This window comes from Sporothrix schenckii (assembly GCF_000961545.1).
Source record: "Sporothrix schenckii 1099-18 chromosome Unknown Cont41, whole genome shotgun sequence".
Lineage (NCBI taxonomy): Eukaryota > Fungi > Ascomycota > Sordariomycetes > Ophiostomatales > Ophiostomataceae > Sporothrix > Sporothrix schenckii.
The window spans coordinates 3,988,762-4,015,864 of record NW_015971142.1 but is presented as its reverse complement, the minus strand read 5'-3'; the positions used below and the strand labels follow the sequence as shown (position 1 = coordinate 4,015,864).

The 27,103-nt window shown below is 58.0% G+C and overlaps 10 protein-coding genes across 10 annotated transcripts; 6 read left to right on the top strand and 4 right to left on the bottom strand.

Moving 5' to 3' along the window:
- Positions 1–144: 144 nt before the first annotated feature.
- On the top strand, positions 145–1,381 carry SPSK_07615 (uncharacterized protein; the record flags this gene model as incomplete). Its single annotated transcript, XM_016734274.1, has 2 exons — positions 145–438; positions 524–1,381. The coding sequence occupies 2 exons, from the start codon at positions 145–147 to the stop codon at positions 1,379–1,381; spliced, it is 1,152 nt and encodes a 383-aa protein (XP_016591596.1).
- A 313-nt stretch (positions 1,382–1,694) lies between these two features.
- On the bottom strand, positions 1,695–2,052 carry SPSK_08137 (uncharacterized protein; the record flags this gene model as incomplete). The annotated part of the gene is made up of 2 exons (XM_016734779.1): positions 1,695–1,734; positions 1,784–2,052. 2 exons carry the CDS (start codon positions 2,050–2,052, stop codon positions 1,695–1,697), a joined length of 309 nt encoding a protein of 102 aa, XP_016591595.1.
- Positions 2,053–2,443: 391 nt separating this feature from the next.
- On the bottom strand, positions 2,444–3,462 carry SPSK_07750 (uncharacterized protein; the record flags this gene model as incomplete). The annotated part of the gene is made up of 2 exons (XM_016734407.1): positions 2,444–3,160; positions 3,253–3,462. The coding sequence occupies 2 exons, from the start codon at positions 3,460–3,462 to the stop codon at positions 2,444–2,446; spliced, it is 927 nt and encodes a 308-aa protein (XP_016591594.1).
- A 1,004-nt stretch (positions 3,463–4,466) lies between these two features.
- On the bottom strand, positions 4,467–5,593 carry SPSK_07681 (uncharacterized protein; the record flags this gene model as incomplete). Its single annotated transcript, XM_016734338.1, has 2 exons — positions 4,467–5,174; positions 5,237–5,593. The coding sequence occupies 2 exons, from the start codon at positions 5,591–5,593 to the stop codon at positions 4,467–4,469; spliced, it is 1,065 nt and encodes a 354-aa protein (XP_016591593.1).
- Positions 5,594–6,630: 1,037 nt separating this feature from the next.
- SPSK_07074 (uncharacterized protein) lies at positions 6,631–9,111 on the top strand (the record flags this gene model as incomplete). Its single annotated transcript, XM_016733743.1, has 1 exon — positions 6,631–9,111. The coding sequence occupies one exon, from the start codon at positions 6,631–6,633 to the stop codon at positions 9,109–9,111; it is 2,481 nt and encodes an 826-aa protein (XP_016591592.1).
- A 1,561-nt stretch (positions 9,112–10,672) lies between these two features.
- Positions 10,673–11,539, top strand: SPSK_07855 (fumarylacetoacetate hydrolase; the record flags this gene model as incomplete). The annotated part of the gene is made up of 1 exon (XM_016734508.1): positions 10,673–11,539. One exon carries the CDS (start codon positions 10,673–10,675, stop codon positions 11,537–11,539), a length of 867 nt encoding a protein of 288 aa, XP_016591591.1.
- A 944-nt stretch (positions 11,540–12,483) lies between these two features.
- SPSK_06915 (fungal specific transcription factor) lies at positions 12,484–16,113 on the top strand (the record flags this gene model as incomplete). The annotated part of the gene is made up of 3 exons (XM_016733585.1): positions 12,484–12,554; positions 12,626–12,732; positions 12,791–16,113. 3 exons carry the CDS (start codon positions 12,484–12,486, stop codon positions 16,111–16,113), a joined length of 3,501 nt encoding a protein of 1,166 aa, XP_016591590.1.
- Positions 16,114–17,369: 1,256 nt separating this feature from the next.
- Positions 17,370–19,493, top strand: SPSK_07167 (primary-amine oxidase; the record flags this gene model as incomplete). The annotated part of the gene is made up of 1 exon (XM_016733834.1): positions 17,370–19,493. One exon carries the CDS (start codon positions 17,370–17,372, stop codon positions 19,491–19,493), a length of 2,124 nt encoding a protein of 707 aa, XP_016591589.1.
- A 2,739-nt stretch (positions 19,494–22,232) lies between these two features.
- On the top strand, positions 22,233–23,927 carry SPSK_07374 (uncharacterized protein; the record flags this gene model as incomplete). The annotated part of the gene is made up of 1 exon (XM_016734038.1): positions 22,233–23,927. One exon carries the CDS (start codon positions 22,233–22,235, stop codon positions 23,925–23,927), a length of 1,695 nt encoding a protein of 564 aa, XP_016591588.1.
- Positions 23,928–24,504: 577 nt separating this feature from the next.
- On the bottom strand, positions 24,505–26,853 carry SPSK_07110 (uncharacterized protein; the record flags this gene model as incomplete). Its single annotated transcript, XM_016733778.1, has 1 exon — positions 24,505–26,853. The coding sequence occupies one exon, from the start codon at positions 26,851–26,853 to the stop codon at positions 24,505–24,507; it is 2,349 nt and encodes a 782-aa protein (XP_016591587.1).
- Between the last annotated feature and the right edge of the window lie 250 nt (positions 26,854–27,103).

The following is a 27,103-nucleotide window of genomic DNA, read 5'->3' as shown; positions in this document are numbered from 1 at the left end:
GCTCGTCTTCCATTATTTAAACCGAAAACTGGCATGAAAACAAGCACGTTGCTCGAGCACGGCAAAGCCCCCCGACGGACGAATCGACATTGACATTGACGTCCCTGGCATAGGGTTTTCACGACTAACCTACTGATAGCCGCAATGGCGGCAGCACCACAAGAGTCGCCCGCCGCTCTTGTCTCACTCAAGCACCTGGATGCTGAGCGCTTGTCCGTTTTCACGCTGGCACTGGAGAACATTTTGAGTCTCTCTGACGTCGAGCTCACATATGCACAAATTGTTGACGGGCTCCCGCTCCGAAAAGCGTATGCCGAGTCCCACTGGCCTGTCCCGACCATCGTCTCGGAGCACGAATCCCTGTGCGATGGCGCCTTGGACCGCGTGCGCGATGCCAGGAGCAAGCTGAACATGGAGACACTTCTCTTTCCGCAGACAGTGCGTGTGGCACCACTTCTTGTTGCCTCGTCTAGCCACTCACTTGTGTTGCCCATCACAGTTGCTCATCTAACCTGACAAACAGGCCCTGGAGCGATACACCGACGCCCGTGCTGGCTCCGTTGCATTTTGTCTCTGCTTGATTGAGCTGCTGGCCGTCGCATGCCATCAAATTGGCGCCACCCTCTACGAATGGAGCGACGCCGATGCCCTCCATAGCCGCACATCCGTGCTGGCCACCATCGGTCACGAGCTGGACGCGAACCGGCGCAACCGTGTCTGCCATCCGAGCCATCTGCCGAAACACACTCACTTCTACTACCGCAGCTACATCTACCAAGATCAATACCCGCGGGGCGTGGCCGACATGGTGGGCTACTGGGCGGAGACACGCATTTTTGGCGGCGTCGCCGTGTTTGACCGGGGCCGTTCTGGTGACGCCAATGGCGGCGTGTACTTTCACTCCGACAGAAATAACTACGGCACCTCGTTGTACCCGCCGACCGAAGACCAGTTGAAGGCGCTCATGGCATTCTTCACGTCTACAGCAGCCGCATCCCTACCCCCCGAAGCAAGCCCCCTTCCCGTCGTTTCTAAAGACAATCGGTGGCGGTGGGACGCGGGCTTCGCATTCCTCCACTGGAACATCTTTCGGGACCGCTACGAGCGACATGTAGGACAAAACTATCGGCCATATCGCCACAAAATGCCGTCCAGTACGTGGCCCGAAGTCGGCGACGACAATGAAATTTTCCGTCAGTTTGTGATTGAACACGGTGGACTCGGGCCGGTGGACCACGCGGCCATTGCGACGGCCAAGGAGAACCTGAAAAAGATCACACCCACATCGCCGAAATGGCGCGGACCAATGCCGAGCATGGATGAGCCCAATCCGCCGTGGAAGCCGCCCTACTACCACGACCTGACGAGGCAACTGGAGTAGGCGGGCTCAAACCAATTGGTGCCTTCTATTGTACAGAGGGAGGTGGGAATCTCGTGTTTCAATTTTTTTTTTTTTTTTTTTTTCTAATCGTTTTAGTACACAATATCTTGGCCTTTGTATCATCAATTGTCTTCCATATTTCGATTGGTGGTGGGCGGTTCGACCTGATTGGTCGCGTGGACGGCCTCATGGGCCTCAAAATACAACCGACATGGCACGTTCTGTGTCTGCGGCTGCTGATCGCCTATCTCTTCATACGTCTATAAATACCTGTTTTCGACTCGTTTTTGTCTTGGTATCGTGCCGGGGTTGTTTATCTGTACCAAGCCTTCTTGCCATATCTGCCTGTGTAGCTGCAAAGCAATGTCATCATCGCCGTCAATATTGTCATCCCATACTTACCACGTCCACCACACTGCCATGGACTCTACATCCCTGTCGCCAGAGTCTCCTGCATCTCCTGCATCTCCTGCACAAGATGGCCAGCATGACGGGGCCCTAACAGTCCCCCACTTCCCGCTTCCGCTCGGCTTGGAGTCGCTTGGGTATCCGAGTGCAGCTTCGTGCTGGCTGGCTATCCTCAATATTTTCGGCAACACACTGCGGCCTGTCGGCTCAGACGCCTGCGACGTCGAGAGAATCTGCGCCAAGGCCTCAGTCGCTCTCAACATGCTCTGTCCCGTCGTCGACGATTGTCTTCAAGGCTACGATGATCACTACGGACAGTCGCGACAAAAGCTCCGTCGGGGACGAAGACTACGAAAGCTCCATTGGCGACGACAAGCACAAAACCCAAACCTACGAACGGAGCAGGCAAAAAATGAGAGAGCGGAACACGAGGTTGAACTGACACGCACGTTTGCATTGTAGATGGAGATGGAACTACGGGAGGAAGGGAAGAAAGAGAGGGAGAGGCAAAAGCACGCGGACAACGGAAGCGGTGTTTGATGTTTGAATAAGTAGCGGCAACAGGTATAAGGAGATGAGCAGACGCAGTCATCAGAGAAGCACAAGAAACAAGACACCATCCACACTGAGACCACAAACAATGAGACACGTCCACTAGCTCTGCCCAGAGGTACACTGACATCGCTCGACCACTTCAAATTCTTTATTGATCAAGGCCCGTGCACCGCATCTCTGGCATGGCAGCGCGTACTGGTGGGTGGTCTCGTCAAACTGGGGCTGGTGCGGGTTGGCCAGCATGGCCACGAGCGGCGGGCATTCCGGGTCCTCCGGGATGAACGCCGCCTGGGTAAAGGGTGCGTAGCCGTCGTAGGGCATGCCGAGGATGCGGCGCGCGTGTGCGCGGCGCGCGAGCTTTTGGCGGATGTCGTTCTTGAGGCGCTTGACCTCAGCCTGCTGGTGCGCGCGCCGCAGCAGCGTGTGGAGCATCTTGAGCTCGGCCTTGAGGTCGCGCTCTTCCTGCCGGGCCGCGTCCAGCCGGGCCTGGTGTTCACGCTGACCCTGCTGGACGTTGTGGTAGAGCAGCTCGGCCGTGCTGGTCGTCGCCGCGTTGGACCACACGCGGCTGGCGCCCGGCCGGCCGGCGGCGTACGTGCCCGGCCCGCCGACAATGGGGTGGCCCAGGACGGGGTCGGGGAGGCCGAACTGGTTGTTGTAGATGGTCTCGGGGTATTTGCTCTTCTTTGTGTCTTTGTCCCAGGGCCGATTCGGGTCGTTGGTGAAGACGAGCCGCGCGGTCTCGGCCTGTCTCTGGAAGTCGGCCGCGCTAATCAGGCGCGCGGGATCCGCCGCAGCCAGCTCGTGGGCATCGTACTGATGGCGTTAGGTGACGAATGGCGAATGGCTCCACGGATTCTTTTCTTTTTTATCCTTTATTATTTACATGGATTACCCAAAACACGTACAAGTGAGTTGCCATTGACGGCAAACGGCGGCAGGCCCATGTGGTTTTGCATGTGCATGGCCAAGCTTGTTTGCCTCTCTGCTTCCGCCCTCGCCAGTTTCTGCAGGGCTGTCTCGCCGGTCGGTGGCGGGCCTACCGAGAAGCCAGACAGGCTGCTGCCGTCTGTCGTGTACGTGCCATCCTGCGAAAAAACAGAGGGCGGCCCTGACATGGCGATATAGTAAAAGTGGAGTCGACTGGGAATGTATCCAAAACGGCCTTGGGTATATTCAGTCGGCCAGAGTTTATGGAGATGGGGAAATGGAATATGGAGCAGCAAAGGAGACGAACAACCAGACAGCAGGATTTTGTACAAAGAATGCGCGCCGCTTGTCTCCCCCTGCCGATGAGGCTCTTCCATATCCCATGTCCAACGAGTAGGCGGTCCGCAGCAATGCGGCCTGCGAAACCCTAACTACGCCTGCTGTTGTGGTGGCTGTACGTCGCATGCTGCATGCTTGGTGCTGCATGTGGCCAATGAAGACAGACTGTGGCTTAGACGCCTGATGCTGCACGCTTGAAGCCTGATGCCTGACCCCTGTTCGGGCGGCTGCAGACTTATGCACGACAATTTGTCATAGGAAAGTCTCAAATGTCTGCTCCCAGAGCGAAATAATTTGTGTCAAATATCGCATTACCACTCTGGCCACCGTGACGTGTTGTGGATGCTTCTGTTTGAGAGTAGTGAGTTATAGAGACTAGTTCCAACGAGAACAAGCAAACGATAAATGTGAAAATAGATCAAGGACACAAAACCCATATCCGAGAAAGGGGCAAGAATACAAGTGTTGGTACAATAATTGAAGGATGGCAACGTGAAAATAAAAGAAGATAAAGTAAAATAAGCAGAAAAAACATTATAGGTTGAGATTATGTTGTAATGGTCTTTATGTTTAGCAAGGGGAAATATTAAAACAAGCATAGCGATATAAGATTTCAATATTAGTAAAGGTCATGAACAGGGGCGGGAACTATTGGGCAAGAGATCAAACTATCTCGCAAACTAGCTGGAGAAAGAAAGAAATACTTGTCAGATCCAAAAACGAACAAACAAATCAACATAAGTAGCACGCAAATAACCCATTAACAGTAATTCGAACCATAAGACACACTTGAAAACAACAAAATGCCAAAATACCAAAACAAAAGTCGAGGGAAATAACAGGGTGCATCTCGTTATTCCGGCTTTGCACACCGGCATCGCTGGATAATTTTCCCGTCGTCGCTGACCAGTGCCTGCCCACCACACTGTTGGCATGCAAAGGTATGTCTTCGTTCATTTTGATCGTACTGACGCTGATGTGGGTTTGCAAGGTTCGGGACGAGCGGCGCTTTCTTGGTGTCGGGTGGTATGTACGCCGCCTTTACAAACGGATCATGTTTTTTGCTGCGAAGATTTTGGCTTTGCTGTTGAACCCTAGCCCGTCGGGCTTCCTCCTCGGTCATGCGCTTTTTCAACGGGGGCCGTTCTCTGATTGATGTTTCTTTGATTTGTTTGGTGAGCCGGTCAATTCCGTCAGAGACATTCTGCTCTTTTTGGCGCAGTGTCTCAAGCCGGCGATCTCGTTCTTTTTTGCTGTGGTAAACCACCTCTGCTTTGGTCGAGTCGTTTTTGTTGGTCCAGACGCGGCAGGGTCCAGGCAGGCCGTGAAGGTACGTGCTGGGACCGCCAAGCAAGGGGTGTCCAATGATGGTTGGCGGGATGCCAAACTGGGTGCCGCCTCTGATTTCCTCGGGATATTTTTGCCCTTGTGCCTTCGTCCACTTCCGTGCTGGGTCATTGTTAAACGCACGTCGTGCTTCCTCAGCTACTCTTCGGACATCTGCGGCGCGGTGCAACCTAGCAGGATGACCAGCGTCCAATTCGTGAGCATCGTACTGGATCTGATTAGGAAACTTGTACTGGTTCACGTAGTTCGAACAACAGAGGGCATATGTATACGTACAAGTGCTTCGCCATTAACAACGTACGGCGGTAGTGTCATGTGGTCCCTGACATGCATCTCCATGTTCCTCCTCCTCTCCGCCCCCTCCCGTGAATTGGGTGGTGGAGGCGGACGGCGGGACATTGGAGCAGCCGGGACAGGCGGGCGAGGGGCCACCGCTGCTCTGCCTCCCCTACCACGCCCAGAGACTGGTGGGGGACACGCCGACGAGACACTGCTGTTCCCCGTCAGGGAGGCCGTGCCACGGGAGGAGGCGGGCGGCGGTGGCCTGCCGCCAGAACTGGGATTGGTGGTGGAATTGGAGTTTGAGGCTCCGCCCCCTCCCCGACGTCTTCTGCTTGAGTCTTTGCCAAACATGGTAGATTGTAGAACAACTGAGCAATAAGACGAGGCCGAACGAAGCTGAGATATGTGTATAAACTGCTATAAGCAGTTGGACAAAAACATTGGATGATGAAGTTGATAGTCAAGATTACAGAGCATCACGAATGAACAAAACACGGATCTTCATGGCACATTAAGTAGCAGGCGTCGTGTGTATGTCCGTGCGGCTCCATGTGCAACGTCCAATGAAATTAGAAGATCAAAAGTGCAGTAATGGGTCGGGCAGGCCGGCCGCCACGATACTTTTGCTTTTGGTGTGGTGTGCCACACTGCCACACAGGTAATGCCATGCACACAAAATCTATTTGCTGTCGTCGACTGGAACGTGCGCCTTCGCCTGGCCGTAAGACGCCGTCGGCCAACTGAGGCTGACAAGGCTCGCATACGCCATCGGGCATGAAGCATGGGAACTTGACACTGGCCGTGTTGGCCGGGTAGGCAACGAAGGACTAAACCCATAAAAGGGTGCAATCAGACATAATTAAAATGAGGCTCAAGGGGCACTCCTCGAGGGTTTGTATGGGTGCCTAGCTGCTGAATTCTCCCGTTGGATGATGTATGATCTTGCGATTGGCTGTCATTCTGCGGTGACAACAAAAGGCGCGCTTCAAAGTGGTCGTCACACCCAACTGTTGTTGCGTTGCTAATACAGAGTATTATTAGCCGCTGTCCAAACACGGCGGCTGACCAAATACCCCACCATCCCACCGCGTTCGATGTCACTTCCTCCATACATTTTGCACTGCGCACAACTGTCTGCTGGGAAACCGCGAATCATTCTCTCATCTTGTTTTTCTCGGGATTTCGCTTTCGGTCATCGCCTTCCTTCTTCTGCTTCTCATTCTGCCTCTCGTTTCTTGTCGACCTCTCACCGAAACAGCAGATAGTACCAGCAGGTACTCCAGCAGTTGCTCCAGTGCTCGTTTGCAGAGAGTGCAGACTCGCTTTTGCATACAACAACAACGACGTCAAAACGTTCAGCCACAACGTCGGCCACTTACAACCCGACTATGGACTCGGATACCAAGGCACCAGCCGCTACTGCGGCCAGCGCCGAAGCGGTCCAGCGGGCTACGGCACCCGTGCCGCGCACAGCGTCCACTGTGGATGCCGGAGCGCCTTCACTCCCGCTTCCACTCGGCTTGGAGACGCTTAGGTATCCGACTGCATCTTCGTACTGGCTAGCCATCCTCAACATCTTTGGCGACGCACTGCGGCCCGTCGGTTCGGACACCTGCGACGTCGAGAGAATCTGCGCCAAGGCCGCAGTCGCTCTCAACATGCTCTGTCCCGCCATCGACGAGAGTCTTCCCGCTCATGATCATATCATTGCGGACGAACCCGACGGACGCTCCGTCGGAGACGAAGATCATGAAAACGCCTTTGGCGATTCCGGAGACAATGACCACGAATACTCCGTTGGTGACTATGTGTGGGAGGTCTGGACCGTGTATCTTGACGCTGTCCGCGCCATTCCGGGCGAGACAAGTTATGCCGATAAAAAGATGGCAATCGAGATCTATGTCGGCATTTTGGATGCCCTGCGCCAGCTACCACGTGGTGTTGTCCGGTTATGGTACCGTGAACATCGACTCTGGAACGACCTGCCTTTGTTTGACGAATTCATGGCCGAGAGCGAGAATGGGCCGTGGCTCGCGGACGAGCCGTCCGACGATGCGATCCGGCAGTTTTGCAACCAGAGCGCTCTTCGAGCACAATTTAGCAACATTGACATGGCCCCATGGGAAAACTACGGCATGGATCCCTTACGAGATGCGCTGGAAGGTGGAGAGACGAAAGGAGAAGAGATGGAAAACATGGCGGAGAGCAACGACAGCAAAGACAGCAAAGACAGCAACGACAGCAGCGACAGCAGCAGCAAGAAAGGCGACATATGGACGCAGCGTCGGAAGTGCGACATACTGGCGGCTACAACGTGGCTCATCTACGGCAGCCCAAAGCTGCTACAGCTGGCCCAATTAAGCGACTCGCACACTGAACATGACGGCAGCAGTCGCTTCACTGATGATGATGATGATGATGATGATGATGATGATGTTTCGCCGGGTCCATTGTTTCGGGCGGAGCATCCAGACGCCCGACATGGTATGTCTGGGGTGCGCTGGAGCTTTTGGAAGGTCAAGTTGGAAGCATTACTACTGCCACACAAGGTCTCAACATTGCCCAATGATGTGCGGGACGCTGTGGCATGTGCCCTTGCGAAGATGGAGCAGGCAGAACATGAGAGAGCGGAGCACGACGCTGCACTGACGCGCAAGTTTGAGTTGCAGATGGAGATTGAACTTCAAGAGGAGAAGGAGAAGAAGATGACAAAGGCTACAGACATTTTCGAACTGGAGAAACTCCGACGATTCACATCCACGTCGACCGAGCTGGCCATCCTCGCCATCTTTCGCCAGGCACTCCGGTCGGATGTCGTTTCGGATGTTGAGAAAACGTCTGCCTTGGCAGCGGCCGCCATTAACGCGCTGTGCCCCCCGATAGGAGACACCCGCAACAGCCACGCAGCGTCCGAGGTCATCGAGACGTTTCTGTGGGAGCTGTGGACCCTCTATTTGGAAGTCGCACGGTCCGTCCCGCACAATACGGAACATCCCGGTCAAGCGACCCTGATTGGCATCTTGGACGCGCTGCGCCTACTGCCCCGCGGTACCGTCACAATCTGGAACGGCGAGATGGAGCTCTGGAGTGCGTTGCCCTTGCTCCGGGCGGTGGTTTTCGACCACAGCAGCGGCCCGTGGGGTGGATCGCCGGGCGTGGATGAGGACAACGATGTGGACGACGAGGCACAAAGAGAAGACGACGTCCGTTACTGGCGCAACCAGAATGCCTTTTTAGCGCGTTGTCTGCAGGAAAAACTGGCCACGTGGGACGCCTATGCTGTCCGAGCCATGGAGAAGGCGTTGGAAGGAAGAGAAGAAGAGGAAAACGAGAGGGGGGAGATGGGAGAGACTGGAGAGACTGGCGAGACTGGCAAGGCTGGCAAGGCTGGCGAGACTGGCGAGACTGGTGAGGTTGGACATGGTGACAAGACACCAAAGACGCTCACGACTCGACAGCGATGCGACCTCCTGGCCGCAACGACATGGGCGATCCACAGCAGCCCGGCGCTACTCGACGCGGCGGACATGTACGATGTCTCCCCGGCGCTTGGAAGTGGAAGCGGCGAGGACAAGACGGCGCTGGATCCAGGCCCGCGGTTCCGCGCCAGAGTGCCGGACGCGCGGGCTGGTTTGACCACGGCGCGGTGGGCGTTCTGGAAGACGGAGTTTCAGGCTCTGTTGCATTCGCCAAAGGTCATCGTGACTGACGACGTGCGTGAGGCCGTGGCGCTGGCCGTGGAGCGGATGGAACTGGCGGAAGCAGAAAAGGCTGAAAAAGAGGACGACAACTTTCGCGAGTGGGAGGCGGAAATGGAGCTGGCGGGAGACGACGGCGGGAGTGATGATTACGGTGACGACTCTGATTGAGGTTGATAATGACGGTGACAATGAGGTCACAGCGGCCGACACAGCGGAAGCAAATGACGACGACAACGACGACAGGCCTTGCCAGCGATGACTAGGCCGATGTACGGCATATAAACTGTACGATTAGATACTAGCACATATTTGGGACAACGATGCAAGCGATGCTTTGATTTGTAAATGAACGTCAACTCGAATATACTACCGGATGAATCACTGACCGTATGTCATCCTCATGTAACAACACTGTGCCACCGTTCTGGGATGGAATTCTGTATGTAGCCTCGCAAACATTATTTATCGAGACTTCAACAACGCGACGAGCTGTCGAGAAGAAATGCTATAAATGGCCGAGATGGCGTCTTCGAAACACTGACACCCACATGACGCAGCGTGGGTGAACAAACAGGGTGGTCTAGGCAACGAGTCTCACCTAACAGATACAGTCCAGTTACTCAGTGTACAGGCGGAAAGGATTGCTTATAACACCACTCCAAGTCCAACGACGGGCCGACCCGGGACCCGGACACCTCGGACCAGTCAACAACTAGGAGCAACGCCCATTGGTGATATTGATCGAGATGGTACCGGGACGTATTTGACAAGCATCGTATTGATCGTACAGTCAAGATGCAGTATGTTGAATAATCAGATGCGGCTGTCGTGTGGTGTAATACTCCGTGCTGTGGAAGCATCCGTGCCGTGACTAGCCCCACATATCCGAAGCACGACTACGTCCAGCATTGCGGGTACACTATCGGTCCAGACCTGCCGATGGTTCTCTCGTCTGGCTTTTTATGAAATAGAAAGTGTCCAGGGTCTGTGTCGAGCTTGCTGCTGATTCTATCTTGAACAATGCCCTTTCTCGGCCACAGTTGCCCCGATTGTCTGTCCATACTCTGTGCTTTCGAATCCATCCGTGATTTGTTGTCTTGTCTTTTGTCGGTTCTCCAAATCCCCCCATCCAGGAACCAACGTGCCTAGCCTGCCGTGTTCCAATGACGACTAACGGTTAAACTCAATTCCCCGAACGTCTGCCGATGTCGACTTTGCGTATTCGCTTTCCTTTGGTCTCTGCTGATTGTCTATCAATTTCCCTTTATATTCTCACGGTCCAATGATCTTATCTCACTTCTGTTTTTGATTGCTGTCTTTCATCACGCTCCTTGATTCGCCACTCTCTTGTCTCTCTCTGCATCTGCATGTCGAATTCCGTGCTTGCGCGCATACAGTCGTCTCGTCTCTGCCAAACTTTTTCTTTATAAGCTGACCAACCCCTCCTTCACGTCGGGTCTATTACCAAACGCACCCCAACAGACTGTCCGCGCCGGCACACTACTCTTCGGCGTACCTACTGGCCCTACACAATTACGTCTCCGTATATCCAGGCCCCGCACGTCAATCGTCATCCCCACACACGTTATTGTCAAGGCCTTCTAAGTAAACAAAAGCATCGATTTCCCTCTCACATTCCCAACTCATTTCATTTATTTTATACGTTTTGTCTACCCTGAACATTCTTTCATCAACACGACACCCCTCCCCCCCTCCCACCCCCACCACAATGGCCCCCAACTGGACACATCTCGTGCGCTTCCTCGCCCAAGAGGACGGCCAGGAACACCTGGGCCAGATCGACAACAAGAAAGTGCCCGACCTCGGCCTGGCCCTCGACAACGGCGAGACCGTCACGGCGCAGGTCGTCGAGGGCGACGTGTTTGACGGCCAGGTCAATGCCGACCGCGTGCTGACCATTGGCACGCTGCTCAGTCCGCTGCGGACCGACCAGGTGCCCATCATTCGCTGCATGGGGCTCAACTACCGCGACCACGCGCGCGAGGCCAACATGCCGATCCCGGATACGCCGGTGCTCTTCATCAAGCCGCGCACGGCGCTGGCCGGCCCCGCGCCGGCGCGCATAAACATCCCCGCGATTGCGCAGGACGGCACGAGCGACTACGAGGCGGAGCTGTCGTTTGTCATTAGCAAGACGGGGCGGAACATTCCCAAGTACCGGGCGTTCGAGTACGTCCTGGGCTACACGGCCAGCAACGACATCAGCGCGCGCGCGCAGCAGTTCAAAAACAGCCAGTGGTGCTTCAGCAAGGGCCTCGACGCGTCGTGTCCGATTGGGCCGGTGCTGGTCGCGGGCCGTGCGGTGTCGGACCCGCACCAGCTCGGCATCCAGGCCATCCTCAACGGCGACGTCGTGCAGGACTCCAACACGTCCGAGATGATCTTTGACATCCCCACCATCATTTCCTTTTTGTCGCAGGGCACGACGCTCGAGCGCGGCACCATTGTCATGACGGGCACGGGCCCCGGCATCGGCGCCATGCGGAATCCCAAGCTGTCGCTGCAGCACGGTGACGACATGCGCGTCTCCATTGCCGAGATTGGCACGCTCATCAACACGGTGCACTACGAGTAGGCGAGGCGTGCGTCGACAGCCTCAGTACAGTTAGCAGTAGAAGAATATTATAAAATAGAACATTATCTAAAGATCGAAGAGTGCAGCGTAGTTGTGGTTGTGACGATGACCGTCTTCGCTGGCATCGAGCCGGTCCCCACATGGACCGGTCGTCTACTGTTTTCGTTATTCTGTTCTATCTCAGCTTCTGCATCTCCTCATTTTATCGATTATTTTGTCTGTTCAGTTTACGTATTGTCTTCGCATGCCATAAACTGCGTCAACCGGGTGTCTCTTCTTGTCAACTACCCTTCACTTCTCGCCTCGATTTCCTTGCTCTACTTGAATCGCACCAACTTCGGATCAATTCGCCGATGTACAGGTCTCTTGTCCCCTTAACTGGAAAGCTGCCGCGAAGTTAGGCCGAGTGCGGTGGGGTATGGACGCACCCTAGACCTTGCTGGGACACGTCCAGCTTGATAAATCGATCCCCGTGTTGACGGATTTACGGAGTAATTGCGGAGAAGAGAGTTTGGGGCAAGGGACTGCAGAGGCAACGTCCAACGACCACCCTTTCCCCAGATTGCTTGTTGTGTCAGTCCGTCTAACGCTCGCCTTTGCGACCCCAACAATTCATGTGTCCGGTAGAACTCGTCCTGAATCCCCGCGTTGTGAAAGAGAAACCTTGGACCAAGTAAGAGAAGGAGTCTAGAGTCTTGAGAGTCTCCCTGTTATGCTTTGCTGTTCATTTTACTGTGTATATGTCGTTCATGTTGCAACAGACTGCTTATGTTTCTGCCCCAACTCGTGACGGCGGCATTTCTGTTTTCCTCCCGTCTGTCGCTCTTGTTCTTAGGTTGGTGACATTTGACCTTTGGCATTGCTCAAGCGGCACAGGGTTTAGCCAGCCTAAACGCACATCACCCCAGGGTTTGGGAGGCCAACTGTGCTCTCCAGCATAAATCATGCGGACAGAGTCCGACGAGCCTACTCAACCACGTACCGCTGCCGAAATATCTTGCCAACTGTGCAGGAGGTGCGCCTTCTCCATCCTTCTGTATGGCTCTGAACCACAACTCACCCACTAACTCATCACGACCACACCAGACGCAAGGTCAAGTGCGACCGCACTTTGCCGCACTGCCTCGTCTGCATCCAGACGGATCAGGTGTGCGAGTATCCGCTGCGGCCCAAGAAGCCCGGACCCAAGATTGGTGAGTTGACGCCGGCGCAGCAGAAGACGGAACAAGTAGAAACAGGACTAAGAGACAGGCTCTCTCCAACGGCACAGGAGACGGGACCGACACCGCGGCGGGTCAGACAGGGGCAGCGACCATGGCCGTACCCGTACCCATGCCAGCACTGCCAGGGGTGACAAATGGGCGTCACGATCGTCTAGATCAGCCTCGGATGCCGAAGGACGACAGGACGACAACGGCCGTAGTGTGAATAACGCAGACGGCAACGTGGCCACCGACTCACCACAGGCGGACATGACACCCGACAGGAGTCACCGCCCTGGCGTCACCAACACAGCCTCACCGACGGGCTCCACCAGCGACGAATGGGCCCGGCGCCGCCGCAACTCGCGGCTCAACATTAGCGACTTGTCGTTTATCCTGCACCCCACGCACGAAGCGTCGACGCCGGACAACGATGGTGATGCTGTGCACGGACACAATGGCAGCCCGGGACAACGGGCAGACCGGCTGTTCTCTGCCTCCCCCATGGCCACCATTCGCCCGCGCCCGGCGCCCTCCCCCCGAGCGTCTACACTCGTCCAGCAGGCCAGCCGTGCCCTCGGCGTCTCTGAGTCCGTGCTGCACGCGTCCCTCCAGAGCTACTTTGCCAACATGGTCGCCATCAACCTGTTCCACCAGCCGTCGTTTGGGGCCAAGCTGCGTGCCGTGGCCGCAGCCTCGCCGGTGCAGCTGCATGCGTTGTTGGCGGCGATGACGGCGTATGCGGCGAGATTCCTGCCAGAGACTACCGGCCAGGTCGTCAGCCAACCGCCACACCAGCCCACGCTCCCTCTGAGGGAGGGCATCGACACGGACTGCATCGACCCAACGATGACGACACTGCCGGGGATGAACGCCACAGCAAAAGCACGGACAATGCCTCCACCGCCTCCTCCACCAGCCATGCCCGAGCACTTCCTCGACCTGGCCCGCCGTTTCATTGCACAAGCATTGGACGACTGCGGCGACGACTCGCCCACGCTGGCGATTCTGCAGGCCAGCATCATCTGCACGCACTGCGAGCTGACGTGTGGTGTGCACGGCCGGGCCTGGCGGTCGCTGGGGATGTGTGTGCGGTTGGCGTATGAGATGAATTTGCATCTCGTGGATGCGAGGTCGTCGTTGTCGTCGACGTCGACTTCGTCATCCGCAACTTCGTGGCGTGACGCAGAAGAAAAGAGACGGGCGTGGTGGGCCATTTGGGAGATGGACGTGTTTGCGAGCACGATCCGGCGGACACCGACGGCCGTGGACTGGACGCAGATGGAGACGCTGCTGCCGGTCGACGATACGGATTGGTTTGCCGCGGCAAGGGACGACCATTCGAGTGACGACAATTCGAGCGAAGCGAGGACAAACGAAAAGACAAGAGACGAAACGAGCGGAGCGAGGACAACAGAAACAAGTGGAGCAAGGACACCACAAACACCACAAACAGCACGAACACAAAGCTGCTTCCTGGAACTGGACCCTGTTCGGCGGTGGAAGGCACTGCAGGCGTCCGGCAACCAGTCACCCAAGGCGTGGTTCCTCATCATCAACTCGCTGATGAAGGACGCACGCGTCATCTCGAGTCCGCGGGGTGTTCGCTTCCACGACGACCGGCAGGCCCGCACGACCAAAACGGCAACAGCGTCTTCGCCACGACGCAAAATGACACGTCCCTCTGGCCCCAGTTCCGCGCAAGAGGCCCGCCAGACACTCGAGATTCTGGCCAACTGCGTACAGTGCTTTGTACTGGCCCTTCCGGCTCACCTGCAGTACCGCAACCAGTTTCTCGGCTTTGGGGAGGGGACACCGGATGTGCCCGTGTCTGTGTTTGCTAGCATGTCCGGCGCAGCTGCGCCGCCGACTGCGTCGTCCTCAACGCCCCCCGCTGTCTCCACCCGCCAGCTGCACTGTGGCATCTACAACATCTACGTCATGACCCAACTCACCCGCCTCATGATCCACCGCTACGAACTGTTTGGCGCTCATACTCACGCCGGGACAGGCCAAATACATATGCCCCTGATGTCGTCGTCGGTCCTTCCGTATTTTGAAGCCGCCGACAACATATTGACCATTGTCAACCGCAGCTGCGAGGAGCACATTCGCTACATCAACCCGTTCTTGCTGAGCACCCTGTGGCTGGCGGCCGCCGTCCAGCTCGTGCGGCGCTATGTGGCTGTGCCGCGACCTGGACGGGGACACCGCGATCAAAGCGATACTGGCAACGCCAACACCGCCACCTTGATCAAGTCCCGCTTTGACGTGCTGTACCTAACATACAAACGCGGTGCCGCGTTCTGGAATGACCGTACGGCCATGGAGCAGAACCTGGAGGCTTTGGAGGTACAGCTGGAAAAAAGCCAAGGGGGTGGGGTGGGAGAAGACGACGAGGGCCCTGACGGCGAGAACGAAAGCGAGGTTGATGGTATTGACGTCAGTGAGGTCGACGGAGAGAGCAGCCACGCAAAGCGACGAGCCAGTGACCGCAGCGGTGGCGAGGAGAATGATTACCAGGCGAAGAGGGCAAGGGTGACGAGGGCGATGACGAAAATTGCCAAGAAAAACACAAACAAATGGCAAAAGAAAACGTCAACCCGTGGCAACGGGACGGGCCATGCTTCGCAGCCAGGCTGGCAGACCTCCCACGATGCCGGCCGGCCGTACACATCGTGGACCAGCACGTGCCAGCCACAAATGTCGCCAACCTCACTCATCCCGGAGCCACTACAGCAAACACAAACACAGGCCCAGCACAAAGTAACCTTCGCCATGGCACATCCCAGTCTGCACGCGGCCCACCCACAGCAGCAACGACCGCCACCAACACCACGCTCGACATACAGTGATCCCACCGACGCCTCGTCGACATTTGCCAATGGTGACATGATGAACGGGGCGGTTGGCAGGCCCGCCGACAACACGACGGGCCGTCAACGTCGACCCACGGTCTCCTCTGTGGACGACTCCTTTCCATTTGCGTCGCCTCTTGGACAGAACAGCACGGCGTCTGCAAATGAATACTCTCCGGCCATGCTGCCTGAGAACAGCACGGACGCCGCCCAGGTCCAGTCACAGGCGCTCCTCGCGTTTATGCAGCTGTCGGCAGGAAGATATGGTGGTCATCACCAAGCACAGGGTGACCGTGACTCGTTTGTCGTCGATACCCCGAGTTCTGCAGACGTCTCGAGCGTCCCGCTGTCCATAATCCATCCAACTCCCTTTGAGCCCGAGTTGGGCATCGACGACGTGCACCTGCAGCAGCAGGGAAGTAGTGAAGGAGGGGGGAGCAACAGCTTAGAATGGCGCGGGCTGGACCTGCCCATGGACATCCACGACTTGCTGAGTGGTTTTTCTACGTATTGAGAGGGAGGATGGGGTTATGAGCATGCTACTTAATGGGTTGGAAAGTAAAAAATGTTGAATTCAATAATAGAATAACAGAAAGTCAGCATGACAACACAATGCCATCAATATGGTCTTTCTGTTTGCTATCCTGGTCACTCTCTAAATCTACGAAGACTGGACAGACAGCCAGTCGCACTAAAACGGCACTAGATCAAGGCGAGAAAGCGGGCAACTCTTACCACTTGGCCGTGTCTCCCAAAAAGGTAACACATGCGCGTCGACTGTTCTGCAAGAATGTCGTCTTTTCCACCTCCACTAGGCAGCCCACTAATTCGTCGATGCGATCCCTGAACTCGCCTTGTGTGCTGTAATGCGGGGAAGGCCATGCCAAGCCTCTGTTGAAGTGGACAGACGACGAACAAATGGCGAAACGAACAAGTCAAGAGTAATGGAAGAAACTCAAACAGCAGAAGAGGCCAGCGGATATCATACAAATACGGAGTGATTGCGGAGGCAATAGCGGCAACTGCCGTCAAGATGAAGGAAGAGAGGCCGGCAAGGCAGGCTCGCCCGGGGCCCACCTGCCTTCCCAAACAAGTAAAACAAACCGATTTACAAACCGACAGAGTGACGATGAAATACAAGTTGCAGAGTACAAGCAACTACCGAGTAATACAACGGACAGAACAGCAGAGTTCAGCGTCCAACCGATCACTCGTAGCGGCCACCATGTCGTGTCCGCTAAACCAATTTGGGCATGTCCAGACGACGGACACGACACGATGGCGTGGGGCATTGGAGATAAGGAAAACGCCAGGGCTTGGTGGGAACGACAGAACCGAACAAACGAAGGAACAAGACTAATACCGCTCTGTACCTCTGCATGTCCTTTGCTTGGCCAGTCCTATCGGGACCGTCGAGCACTGAACTCCGCAATCAGAGGCCCCCAAGAAGCCGAGGACATGAGGAGACAACGGGGCAAGGACAAGAGATAAGACCAGACAACGGACACGGCCGTCGGACATAAAGAAGCGACAAGAACGCTCAACGGCGTACAAGCGAACTGGCCGACTCTGTGCTGCATCTCTTGTAGTTGTTCTTCTTCTCTTCATATTGGTTTTTGAGAACCAGTCTGCCGTCTCGACCACTCGTTCCTTCCGGCTTGTTTTACTCTACGTTCCTTCCTAATCATTCGACACGGTCGACACCCACCCCCACCTGCCCCGACTTCTACCCGACGTCTCCCCAACGTCTCCCCACCTTCCCTCCCCGCGATGACGGCCGAAACGCCCCTGGCCCACCCGCTGGGCCCCCTGACGGCCGCCGAGATCACGGCTGCCACCGCCCTCGTGCGCAAGGCGTGGCCCGAGGGCACGCTCTTCCAGTTCAAGGTCGTCACCCTCCAAGAGCCGCCCAAGGCCGAGCTCGTGCCCTACCTGGCCGCCGAGCGCGCCGGCACGGCCGCGTCGTCCCTGCCGGTGATTCCCCGCCGCGTGTACGTCGCCTACTACCTGCGCAACACCCACAAGTTCCACGAGGCCATGGCCAACCTCTCGACGGGCACGCTCGAGCGCAACGTGCGCCTGCCCGCGGACAAGCACGCCAACGGCGACGGCGAGGAGATTCTGGCGATTGAACAGGCGGTGCTGGCGGACCCGGGCGTGCGCGCGGCCGTGGCCAAGCTGCAGCTGCCGGAAGGCGCCGTGCTGGTGTCGGACCCGTGGATCTACGGCTCCGACGGCGTGTGCGAGGGGCTGTTCCGCGACGACGTGCGGGTGATGCAGTGCTTCCTGTACATGCGAGACCCGAACAACGCCGCGGAGCCGGACAGCTGCCACTACGCGTTCCCGCTGCCCATCTCGCCGGTAGTGGACTGTGCGACCCTCGAGGTGGTGCGCATAGACGTGCTGCCGACGGGCCTCGACGCCATCACCGTGAAGACCGTGGACGACCTGCCGCCGTGGCAGCCGGCGCCGCCGAGCGAGTACATCCCCGAGGCGCAGGCGCACCCGCGCGCGGACCTCAAGCCGCTGCGCGTGGTGCAGCCCGAGGGCGCGTCGTTCCAGGTCGCGGCGTACAGCGCCATGGGCCGGCGCGTGACGTGGCAAAAGTGGGACGTCAAGGTCGGCTTCAACCAGCGCGAGGGCATGGTGCTGTACGACGTGCACTACGACGGGCGCCCGCTGTTCTACCGGCTCAGCCTCAGCGACATGGCCATCCCTTACGCGGACCCGCGCCACCCGTTCCACAAGAAGCAGGCGTTTGACCTGGGCGACGTGGGCGCCGGCATCATGGCCAACAACCTGCAGCTGGGCTGCGACTGCCTCGGCGCCATCTACTACATGGACGGCGTGGTGGCCGACGCGGCCGGCGCGCCGCACGCCATGCCCAACGTCGTCTGCGTGCACGAGCAGGACGCCGGCATCGCCTGGAAGCACACCAACTACCGCACGGACCGCGCCGTCGTCGTGCGCCAGCGCGAGCTCGTGCTGCAGACGATTTTGACCGTGTCCAACTACGAGTACATCCTGGCCTGGGTGTTCAACCTGGCCGGCGACATTGCCTACGAGGTCCGCGCCACGGGCATCGTGTCGACGCAGCCGGTCGACCGCGACCTCGAGGCGCAGGCGGCGGCCGCCGGCCACCCGTTTGGGACAGTCGTGCACCCGGGCGTCCTGGCGGGCCACCACCAGCACTTTTTCAGCCTGCGCGTCGACCCCATGGTCGCCGGCCACGGCAACACCGTCGTCTACCAGGACACGGTGGCGCTGCCGCGCGACCCGCGGCTCAACCCCCACGGCGTCGGCTACACCGTCGCCACCACGCCGCTCACGACCAGCGGCCCGCTCGACATTGACACCGCCGCCACGGGCCGCGTCGTCCACATCACCAACCCGGCCGTGCGCCACCCCGTCAACGGCCTGCCCGCCGCCTACAAGGTCCACCTGCCCCCCATGCAGCCCATCCTCGCCGACGCCGACTCCTTCCACCGCCGCCGCGCCCAGTTCGCCGACCACCCCGTCTACGTCACCCGCTACGCCGACGGCGAGCTCTACGCCGGCGGCACCTGGACCAACCAGAGCCGCGGCGACCCGCGCGACCCCGACGGCGGCGTCCGCACGTGGGCCGCGCGGCAGGACTCGCTGGCGGCCGGCGACCCCGTGGTGTGGCTGCAGTTTGGGCTCAACCACGTGCCGCGCGCCGAGGACTTTCCCGTCATGCCCTGCGAGACGCTGCGCGTGACGCTGCGGCCCGTCAACGTCTTTGTGCAGAACCCGGCGCTCGACGTGCCGGCGAGCTCGCAGGCCGTGAACGGCAGCGTGTTGGTGGATGGGGCCGAGGCCACGGCGCACGGCGCCAACGGAACGAACGGGACTGGTGCGAGCTGCTGTACGTAGGCAATGGCAAGACGCCCGAGTTGGCCAGGGCGCGGTTTGATTTGATTTTCATCCTTGACCTGTATCGTTGGATTACGTGAACCTCTCACGATGGCCCATTGTGCGAACAAACCACGTAAGCGTTCCGCGCGGAAGCAATCGTCTCCGGGTGGCTTGCCGCTGAAGGACGGCGCTAAAGACACTAAAGGCCCGGAACGGCAGCAGCCCGGCCACCATCGCCTCGTGTTGGTTGCTTTGTCGAGTTTGTCGTGTTTGTCGCGATCCCTCTGTCGTCTTTTTTGTCTTTCAGTGGACAGAGGGGCTGGGGCGCGGCTGGGCCAAGACCCTGTCAGGGCGCAACAAATGTAAATAAGGATTCTCATTTGACGTCATCCGCAGCGTAGGGAAGAGAACACTGTCATTTCATAGTTGCGGTACAACTCAGGGACCTCTGCCCTGACGGTCGTCATCCTGCTTCACAATTCACGTAGAAAGGACCGAGGCCTCCGCTGTTCGTTTCTTACGCTGAGCGCTGCGTACACAAAAGAACGGTCTGGCTCGGGACTGAGACTGCCCGTAGACCATGTACCCACCATAGCAGGGGCTCAGCGGGCGGCGAGGGCCACTACCGTTGCTGCGGCCCAAGTATCGGGGGATTTAGTGATTTAGTGCCTGAGCTTAAAGCTATTTGGGTCTGTCGGCACGCTTTTGTTGTCCTGTCCTCTTGCGTCGATGTCGGTCTTCAGTCGCGATCCTTTCTTTCTTTCCTTTCTCCTACTTCACCCTTGAACTCATGCCAAGTTCATTCCTCTTTGCGTTTCTCTTTTCTCACGCCCTGCTGTGTCCTGTCCTCTGGCAGGTCCATTGTACGGAGAACCGCCGGATGCTCATGCTCACGCCACTTTCTCACGTCGTCTCACAGCCCAACCCAAAAAAGGGACAGAGGACAGCCAGTAGAATGGAGGCAATGACGACGAAAGAAGGGGCCGAGGAGGGGTCCTCTCGACACTAACTTTCAGCCCTTACAGTAGTGGCGCGGCCTTGACTGCCCGTCTGCGCCCTGGACGACCTCGGCGGATATTGGACGCAATAATTCATACAGAGTGAGACGTCCAAGCAAAGACAGGCTTCAAACCGGCGCATCTCGTCTGACTCTAGCGCAAAGCAATGTCACTCGTGTGGACTAGGCGGAACGGTAAGATGATTACAAGTGACAGTATGGTGGCCAGCGTCAAAATGCTGATGCTGTCTGTGCAATGCCTGCTGCGCGGCGTTGGCAAATGCCCCTCGTTCCTGCCACCGTTCCTGCCACACCGTTCCTGCCAACAGGACCGTTGGAGTGGACTGGCTTGCCGCTGCCAATTTGATCTACTGTCTCGGCCACGCCTTCCTCCGTTGAGGAACATCCATCGTGGAGGACTGCCACTTGCCTCCAGGTGTCATTACGTGGCCGTTGACAAGCAAAACTTCCCCTTTAACATTTCGTAGCACCCAAACCAGCCAACCCAGCCGCAACCCCCCCCACCTGTTCCTTCCTTCCACGCCCTCGCACCCCTGTCGGCCGCTCTCACCATCGTTCGCTCTTTCCCATTCTCCCCTTCTGTTGGAACATGCCGTCCCCTCTTCGTACTTGATAGGGTCGTCCAGAACGGTCGCTGCAGTGCACTTTACGCGAGAAAGCTTCTGCACTTTCCCTTTCCTGCTCGTCCCGTTCCTTCCCTTTTCACTCTTATCCTGCCCTCTCCTCCGCTCCTGCTCTGACTTTGGCTCCCCTCACTCAATTCTTTCCTTTTCTTTCTTCTTTCCTCCTGCCACGTCCGTCCAGTTAAGCCGTCGCAGTTCCCCATCCCTACACCGGTTCCTTCCAAAAAGCTGGGAAGTATAGCAGGCAAACGAGAAAGAGCGACGCTCACAACAATCGACCAGGAGAGAAAGAACGACCATACAAAGTGCGCGTCTTGACAGGTACCAGATATAGCAAAGACATCAGGGGCAGTAGCGCACAATTTTCGAAACAGACGCCATCTCCCTTTCTTTTCTTCCTTTTTTGTTGATTTGCGACAGCACGTCGGGACAAAACCGCTGTGGGGAAACGCAACGCACATCTAGCGACTCTGAATAAAGAGAGCGGACAAAGATAGAAACGACAACAGACGTCAAAGAAAGACAACGGCCCTGAACAAACAGGACAAGGAGCGACGATCCTAAAATAGACGGAAAAACCAACAGACAAGAAGCAAACAAACAGCAATCAACAAAGGCGAATCAGAAGACAACGCGCGAGTGGACAAAGAGCAGCTCGACAGCAACAAACGGGTCAAACCAGACGATCAGGAACCTTTTTCTTCCAGGAACGACGGGTATGAGACTCTGGCTCAACTAGGCGCATCAAGGCCAAGGCACACAGCAAACAAACAACCAGTCTCGTCTACAGCAACAGTCAAGCAGGGCACCAAAAGTCGGAGCGGGCACGTTACGAATTCAGGATTTAGGATTAAGATTAAGGCTTAAGGATTTTACGATTAACGATCCAATACTTGCGTGCAGAGACGCAGAGACGCAGAGACGCAGAAAAGCGGAACTGACAGATCAACGGCAAAAGTCGGATTTTGTCACATCCTTGTCGCTCACATCTCACCTCTCTTTCTTGGCTGCATTTCTTCCTGCCCGCCTCTTTTCTTTCCCTCGTCGTCCTCTCTCTTCTTCCTTACATTGTACTTTCCATATCCCCTTCCCGGCACCCCCTCCAACACATACAAAATGACCAGCATGTTGCGGAAAAAAGAACTCGTCACCATCGTCACGCCCATCCCGGGCTTCATCCCCCGCCAGCTGGCCATCGACATCCTCCATTCCCACAGCGAGGTCATCACCCTCAACCCGCTCGTCCTCAGCCACAAACCCATCAAGGCCCCGCGCGATGCCGCGTCCGACGAGTACTACTCGACCTGGTACGAAATCACCGAGCGCATCCAATATGTCCCCGGCATCGGCAAAATGGGCTCCGGCAAGCTCGCCTTCAATGCGTGCTTCCATGACATGCCCTGGGGCCTGCAGGCGCACATCTACGCGCCCATGAACACGGACTTGCGCTACAAGTACCGCATCGCCGGCAACCAGCCCGGTGTCGAGCCGCCCGAGACGCTCGAAATGGGCCTGATGGCGCTCGGCGCGCCCTCCGACGGGCTGTATCTGCGCGAAGACGTCGAGGTCAAGTGCAGCATCGCCGTCATGAGCTTTGTCAAGTCGCAGCTCAAGGCCGCCAGCAAGCTCATGGTGGAGCGCATCATCAAAAAGGCCGAGCTCGTCGACGGCGGCGCCCTGACCGCCATGATCGAGAACGGCCGCCTCAAGACCATCAACCCGGCCGACCGCTCGCACACGCTGAGCGCCGCGGCTGCCGGCGCAGGTGCAGGCGCGAGCAGCGCGGCGTCCCCCGCCATGACGACGGCGTCGACGTCCCCCGCCCTGCCCAGCGCGCACGAGAAGGACACGCTGGCCACCGCACAACACCAGCAGGGCTCGCCCCAGAGCCACACCGAGACGCCCGGTTCCCCACCACCCGTGCCGTACCAGGTGCCCCGCCCGCAGTCGATGATGCCCCAGGGCCTGCAGTCGCCCTCGCCCTACGGCTACCGCCCCGGCAGCGCCGGTGTCAACCAGCAGTACCCGCAGCAGCCGCCGGGCAGTCCTGGTCTGGGGATTGGCGCGTACCCGCCCTACTCGGCCCACCCGGGGCATGCCAGCTATGCCGGCACACCGGGTGGCGGCTACTACCAGCAGCCCATGCACCCAGCTCTGTACCCGCAGTACACGGGCCAGCACCCGCCGCCTCATCCACAACAACAGCCGTACCCGTACCCGCCACCGCCGCAGCAGTTCTACGCCGAGCTCCAGGCATACCCGCAACACCAGCTGCCGCCGCAGCAGCACCTGGCGCCTGGTCAGGCAGCAGCGGTGGCGGTCGAGATGCCGGGTGACTACTACTATGCCCAGGCCGCGCAACAGCCCCAGCAGCCGCAGCGGGCGCACTCGTCGGCCGGCTCGACGCCCCAGACGAACCGCGACTCCGACATTCTGACGACGGGCCAGTGGTCCGCACCCAACCAGCAGCAGCCCGGCCAGCCGCCCAACGCGGCTCGCCCCAACTCCGTGGCATCCACCAACAGTGGCAGCGGGACGGGGAACGGCCATGCACCCCCCGCCAACGCCAACGGCTTCCGCTCCCCGGGTCTCGACAAGAGCTTCTCGTCCGAGCTGGCCACGCACCGCGAGACGCCCGACGAGCACCGCCTCGAGGCGCTCAAGAAACTGGACCCAACGGCGACGCCGGCCGCCCTCAACCTGGCGCACCATCCGGCCCTCAAGGACCAGCCACCGTCGTCCCAAGACCAGGGAAAACAGGGCTACGCGTACGACGGTGCCGAATACGGGACACCGGTGCAGGGGCGGTAAAGCGGCAGGTTGGACTGCTGGCTGCGTCTTGTTCGCCTCGTCTCCTCTTTTGTTTCCATGGGATGTGTTGACGCGAGGGTGTTCAAGTTTGAAAAAGACACAATGATACCCTGGGATGATTTCCTTTTTTCTTTGTTTCCTTTTTTTTCCTGCTTTCTTCTTTTTGTATTGGTCATTTCCGTTCGCTACTATTTATGCTAATATCGACTGTTATGTTTATTAAATTTCACGTTTATTTTTGAATGACGGGCGTTTCATCGAATTTTCAATACGCTTTGTTGAATTTAGTCACATTCAAGTTGGCATTTGGCATTTATTCGTATGAAGTATCAAACTTTGGCAATGTCACGGTATGTTTACGAGAAGCCTTTTTGTTAATGGATATATTCGTTGGCATGTTAAATCAAAAAAAGAAAGAGAACAAAAAGAAAGGAAAATAGCAGGACAAAACAAAGCAAAGCAGTCTGTATCTTTGCCACTTACCTTTATCACTTACCTTGTTACCTTCTACGGTCTTACGTCGATATTTTATGTCTAGGATCTGCCTGTTAGCACCGACTTACCCTTGTGTGGCCCCCTACGGCCGTTTTCCGTCCCGGTGGAGCAGTTTGGAGAAGAACTTGGCAATGGACGGCGTGTTGGGCGGCGCCTCGACTCCGTCCTTGTCGGTGTTGGCCGCGGCAGCAAGGGATGCCGTGCGGCCACGACGGGTTGTTGTAGGAGGCGGAGGAAGCGAAGTGGGCGTGTCACCCGCAACGGGCGCGTTCAGGTCGAGGGCCGGAATGGACGCGAGCGAAACAAGCGAATCCTGGATCGGCGATTGCGTCATGGATGTCCGCAGCAACGATGGCGTGCCTGGTGTGTTCGTGCTGGCCATTTTGTTCGTGTGCAAGAGACTGGGAGAGGGAACAGCAACAGCAGTAGGAGGAGACGGCGGCGGTGGAGAACTGGCTTCCAAAACGGGCCGTCCCTTCTTATGGCCCATCTCCATCTCCAGCGCCTCGTCTTCGTCCTGGTCGTGCTCCTGTGCGGCCTCAGGCGCCAGCGTCAGCGCAGCCAAAGCCGCCCGGTGCAGAGCAGCAACCTGGGAAAGTGCAGAGGTGTCGACGACGGGGCTGATGCTGGTGCTGGCGGTTGCGACGCGGCCCTGAGTGGCCGTGCTCTTGACGACAGCTCTCCGAAAGTGCGTGGCGTTTGTACTCGGCGACGCCGCCCGCACAAGAGGCGACGACGATGCCGACGACGCCATGGAGGACGACTGGCTGTGCGTGTTGGACATCCATGGGGTCCAGTTGGCCACAGTGCGGGTCGGTGGAGGAACACGGGCAGAGACGGCCGGGGGGTTGCGGGGCTGGCGGATCGGATGCAGACGAGGAGACGCATGGGGCGCCTGGGGCGGCGTGCACGAAGGTGTCCGAGAAGGTGCCCGAGAAGGTGCCCGAGACGATGCCCGAGACGACTCCCGAGACGATTCACGAGATGGCAGCGGCTGGCGGCGGGACGACAGAGTGGATGACGCCTCACCGGGGGTGGAGCTGGACCGGCGCATAGCAGAGCCCGACGTTGACGGGACAAGAAAAGGCGACACGGACCACGACCGGGACGTGCCCGCAGCCAGGCGAAGGGAGGCGGCAAAGCCAGCGCCGCGCGGATCGCCGCCACCGCCGGCGCTGCTCACACTGGCACGGCGTGAGACCGCAGGAGAGCCAGCGCGGGAGGCAGACGCCGAAGCGGCGACAGCGACGGCGACGGCCGCAGAGGTCGTGGCCATCTTCCGGAGCGAGACGACAGCACCAGTGTTGCTGCCGACGCTGCCGACGCTGCCGACACTTCCACGGCGAGAAACCGACGGAGACGGCGACGGGGAAGCAGCAGAAGTAACAGACGAGACAGCCTTGCGGGAGAACGAGGGCACAGAGAGTGCCTTGACGGCCGCCTTGGATGGGGCGGTCACAGTCGCTGTCACCGTTTTCGGCGGCGCCTCACGCTTCAGCTTCGTAAACGCAGAGAGATCGATGGGCGTCGCACTGCGATCGAAGCTGGCGGACCGGCGCAGAGTCGACGGCGCGCACGGCACGATCGAAGCGGTGCGCGTTACCAAGCTGGCGCACGAGGGCGAGCGGCGCAGGGGGCTGGCATTGGGGTTCCGGGCCACGGGCACCGCCCAAATGACGGGGCCAGGACCAGGACTAGGAGCCGGACGGACATCGGGCAGGTGGACCATTGGCAGACGGATGGGTGGCAGGCGAACAATTGGCTTTCCACGCGGCTCGACATCAAAGGTGAGGGGCGAGGTGGTTCGAACCACGATCGGCTGAGGCGGCACAAAATCGTTGGTGGAGGGCAGGGGCGCCGTGCGAGGACGGGGAACAAAGTCGGCAGCGAGCGGGTTCCACGGCTTGTTGGACGGCATGGGGCCGCGCGACGGGACAACAAAAATGGGCGCAGTAGGGTTCAGGGGAGCCGCGTGGGACGAGGTCGGCCGTGCCGGGACCGAGTTTTGTGCCTTTCGGGCCTCGACGCCCTGGGCCCGTATCCGCTCCGACACCTGATGCCAGTACCGGCTGTCAATGCGCTCTTTGGTCGCCTGAATGACGGCCAGCGTCGTGTTCAGGTCTTCCTCGGCCTCGTAGATTCGATGCCGCTGGTGCTGCAGCCGGTCCAGGCCCGTGAGAATCTCGCAGCGGTCTTCGTCCAGGGCGTTCTGCTGCACCCGGATCTCCTTCATGCGCTTGCGTCGAGTGACGCCGGAACGGCGCGTGGGCCGCTTTCTGCGAGGACGATCATGACCAGCATAATCAGCATGACCAGCATAACCACCATCATCACCGTCAGATACACGAACATACGGACCATTGTTCACACCATCCGCCGGCGGCACCAGGAAGCGGTCGCTGCTGCCATTGACAATGACGCTTTGAACCATGATGCCGGGCGAATGAAGCGATGGCCCAGAAAGTGGGCCGGTGCCGGTGTTGGTGCGGGTGTATTGGATATGACGTGGGTTGAGATGAAGCGAAAGGAAAACGGTAGGTGAGAGTTGTCGGTGCAGTTGCTGGTGGAGACACAGAAACGACACAAGAACAAGAAACCAAACAGAAGCGACGGTCGTTTATTTATGTCCATAGTAGGACGCTCCATTGTTCGTATGGACATCGTCTTCGCTCCAGAATGCA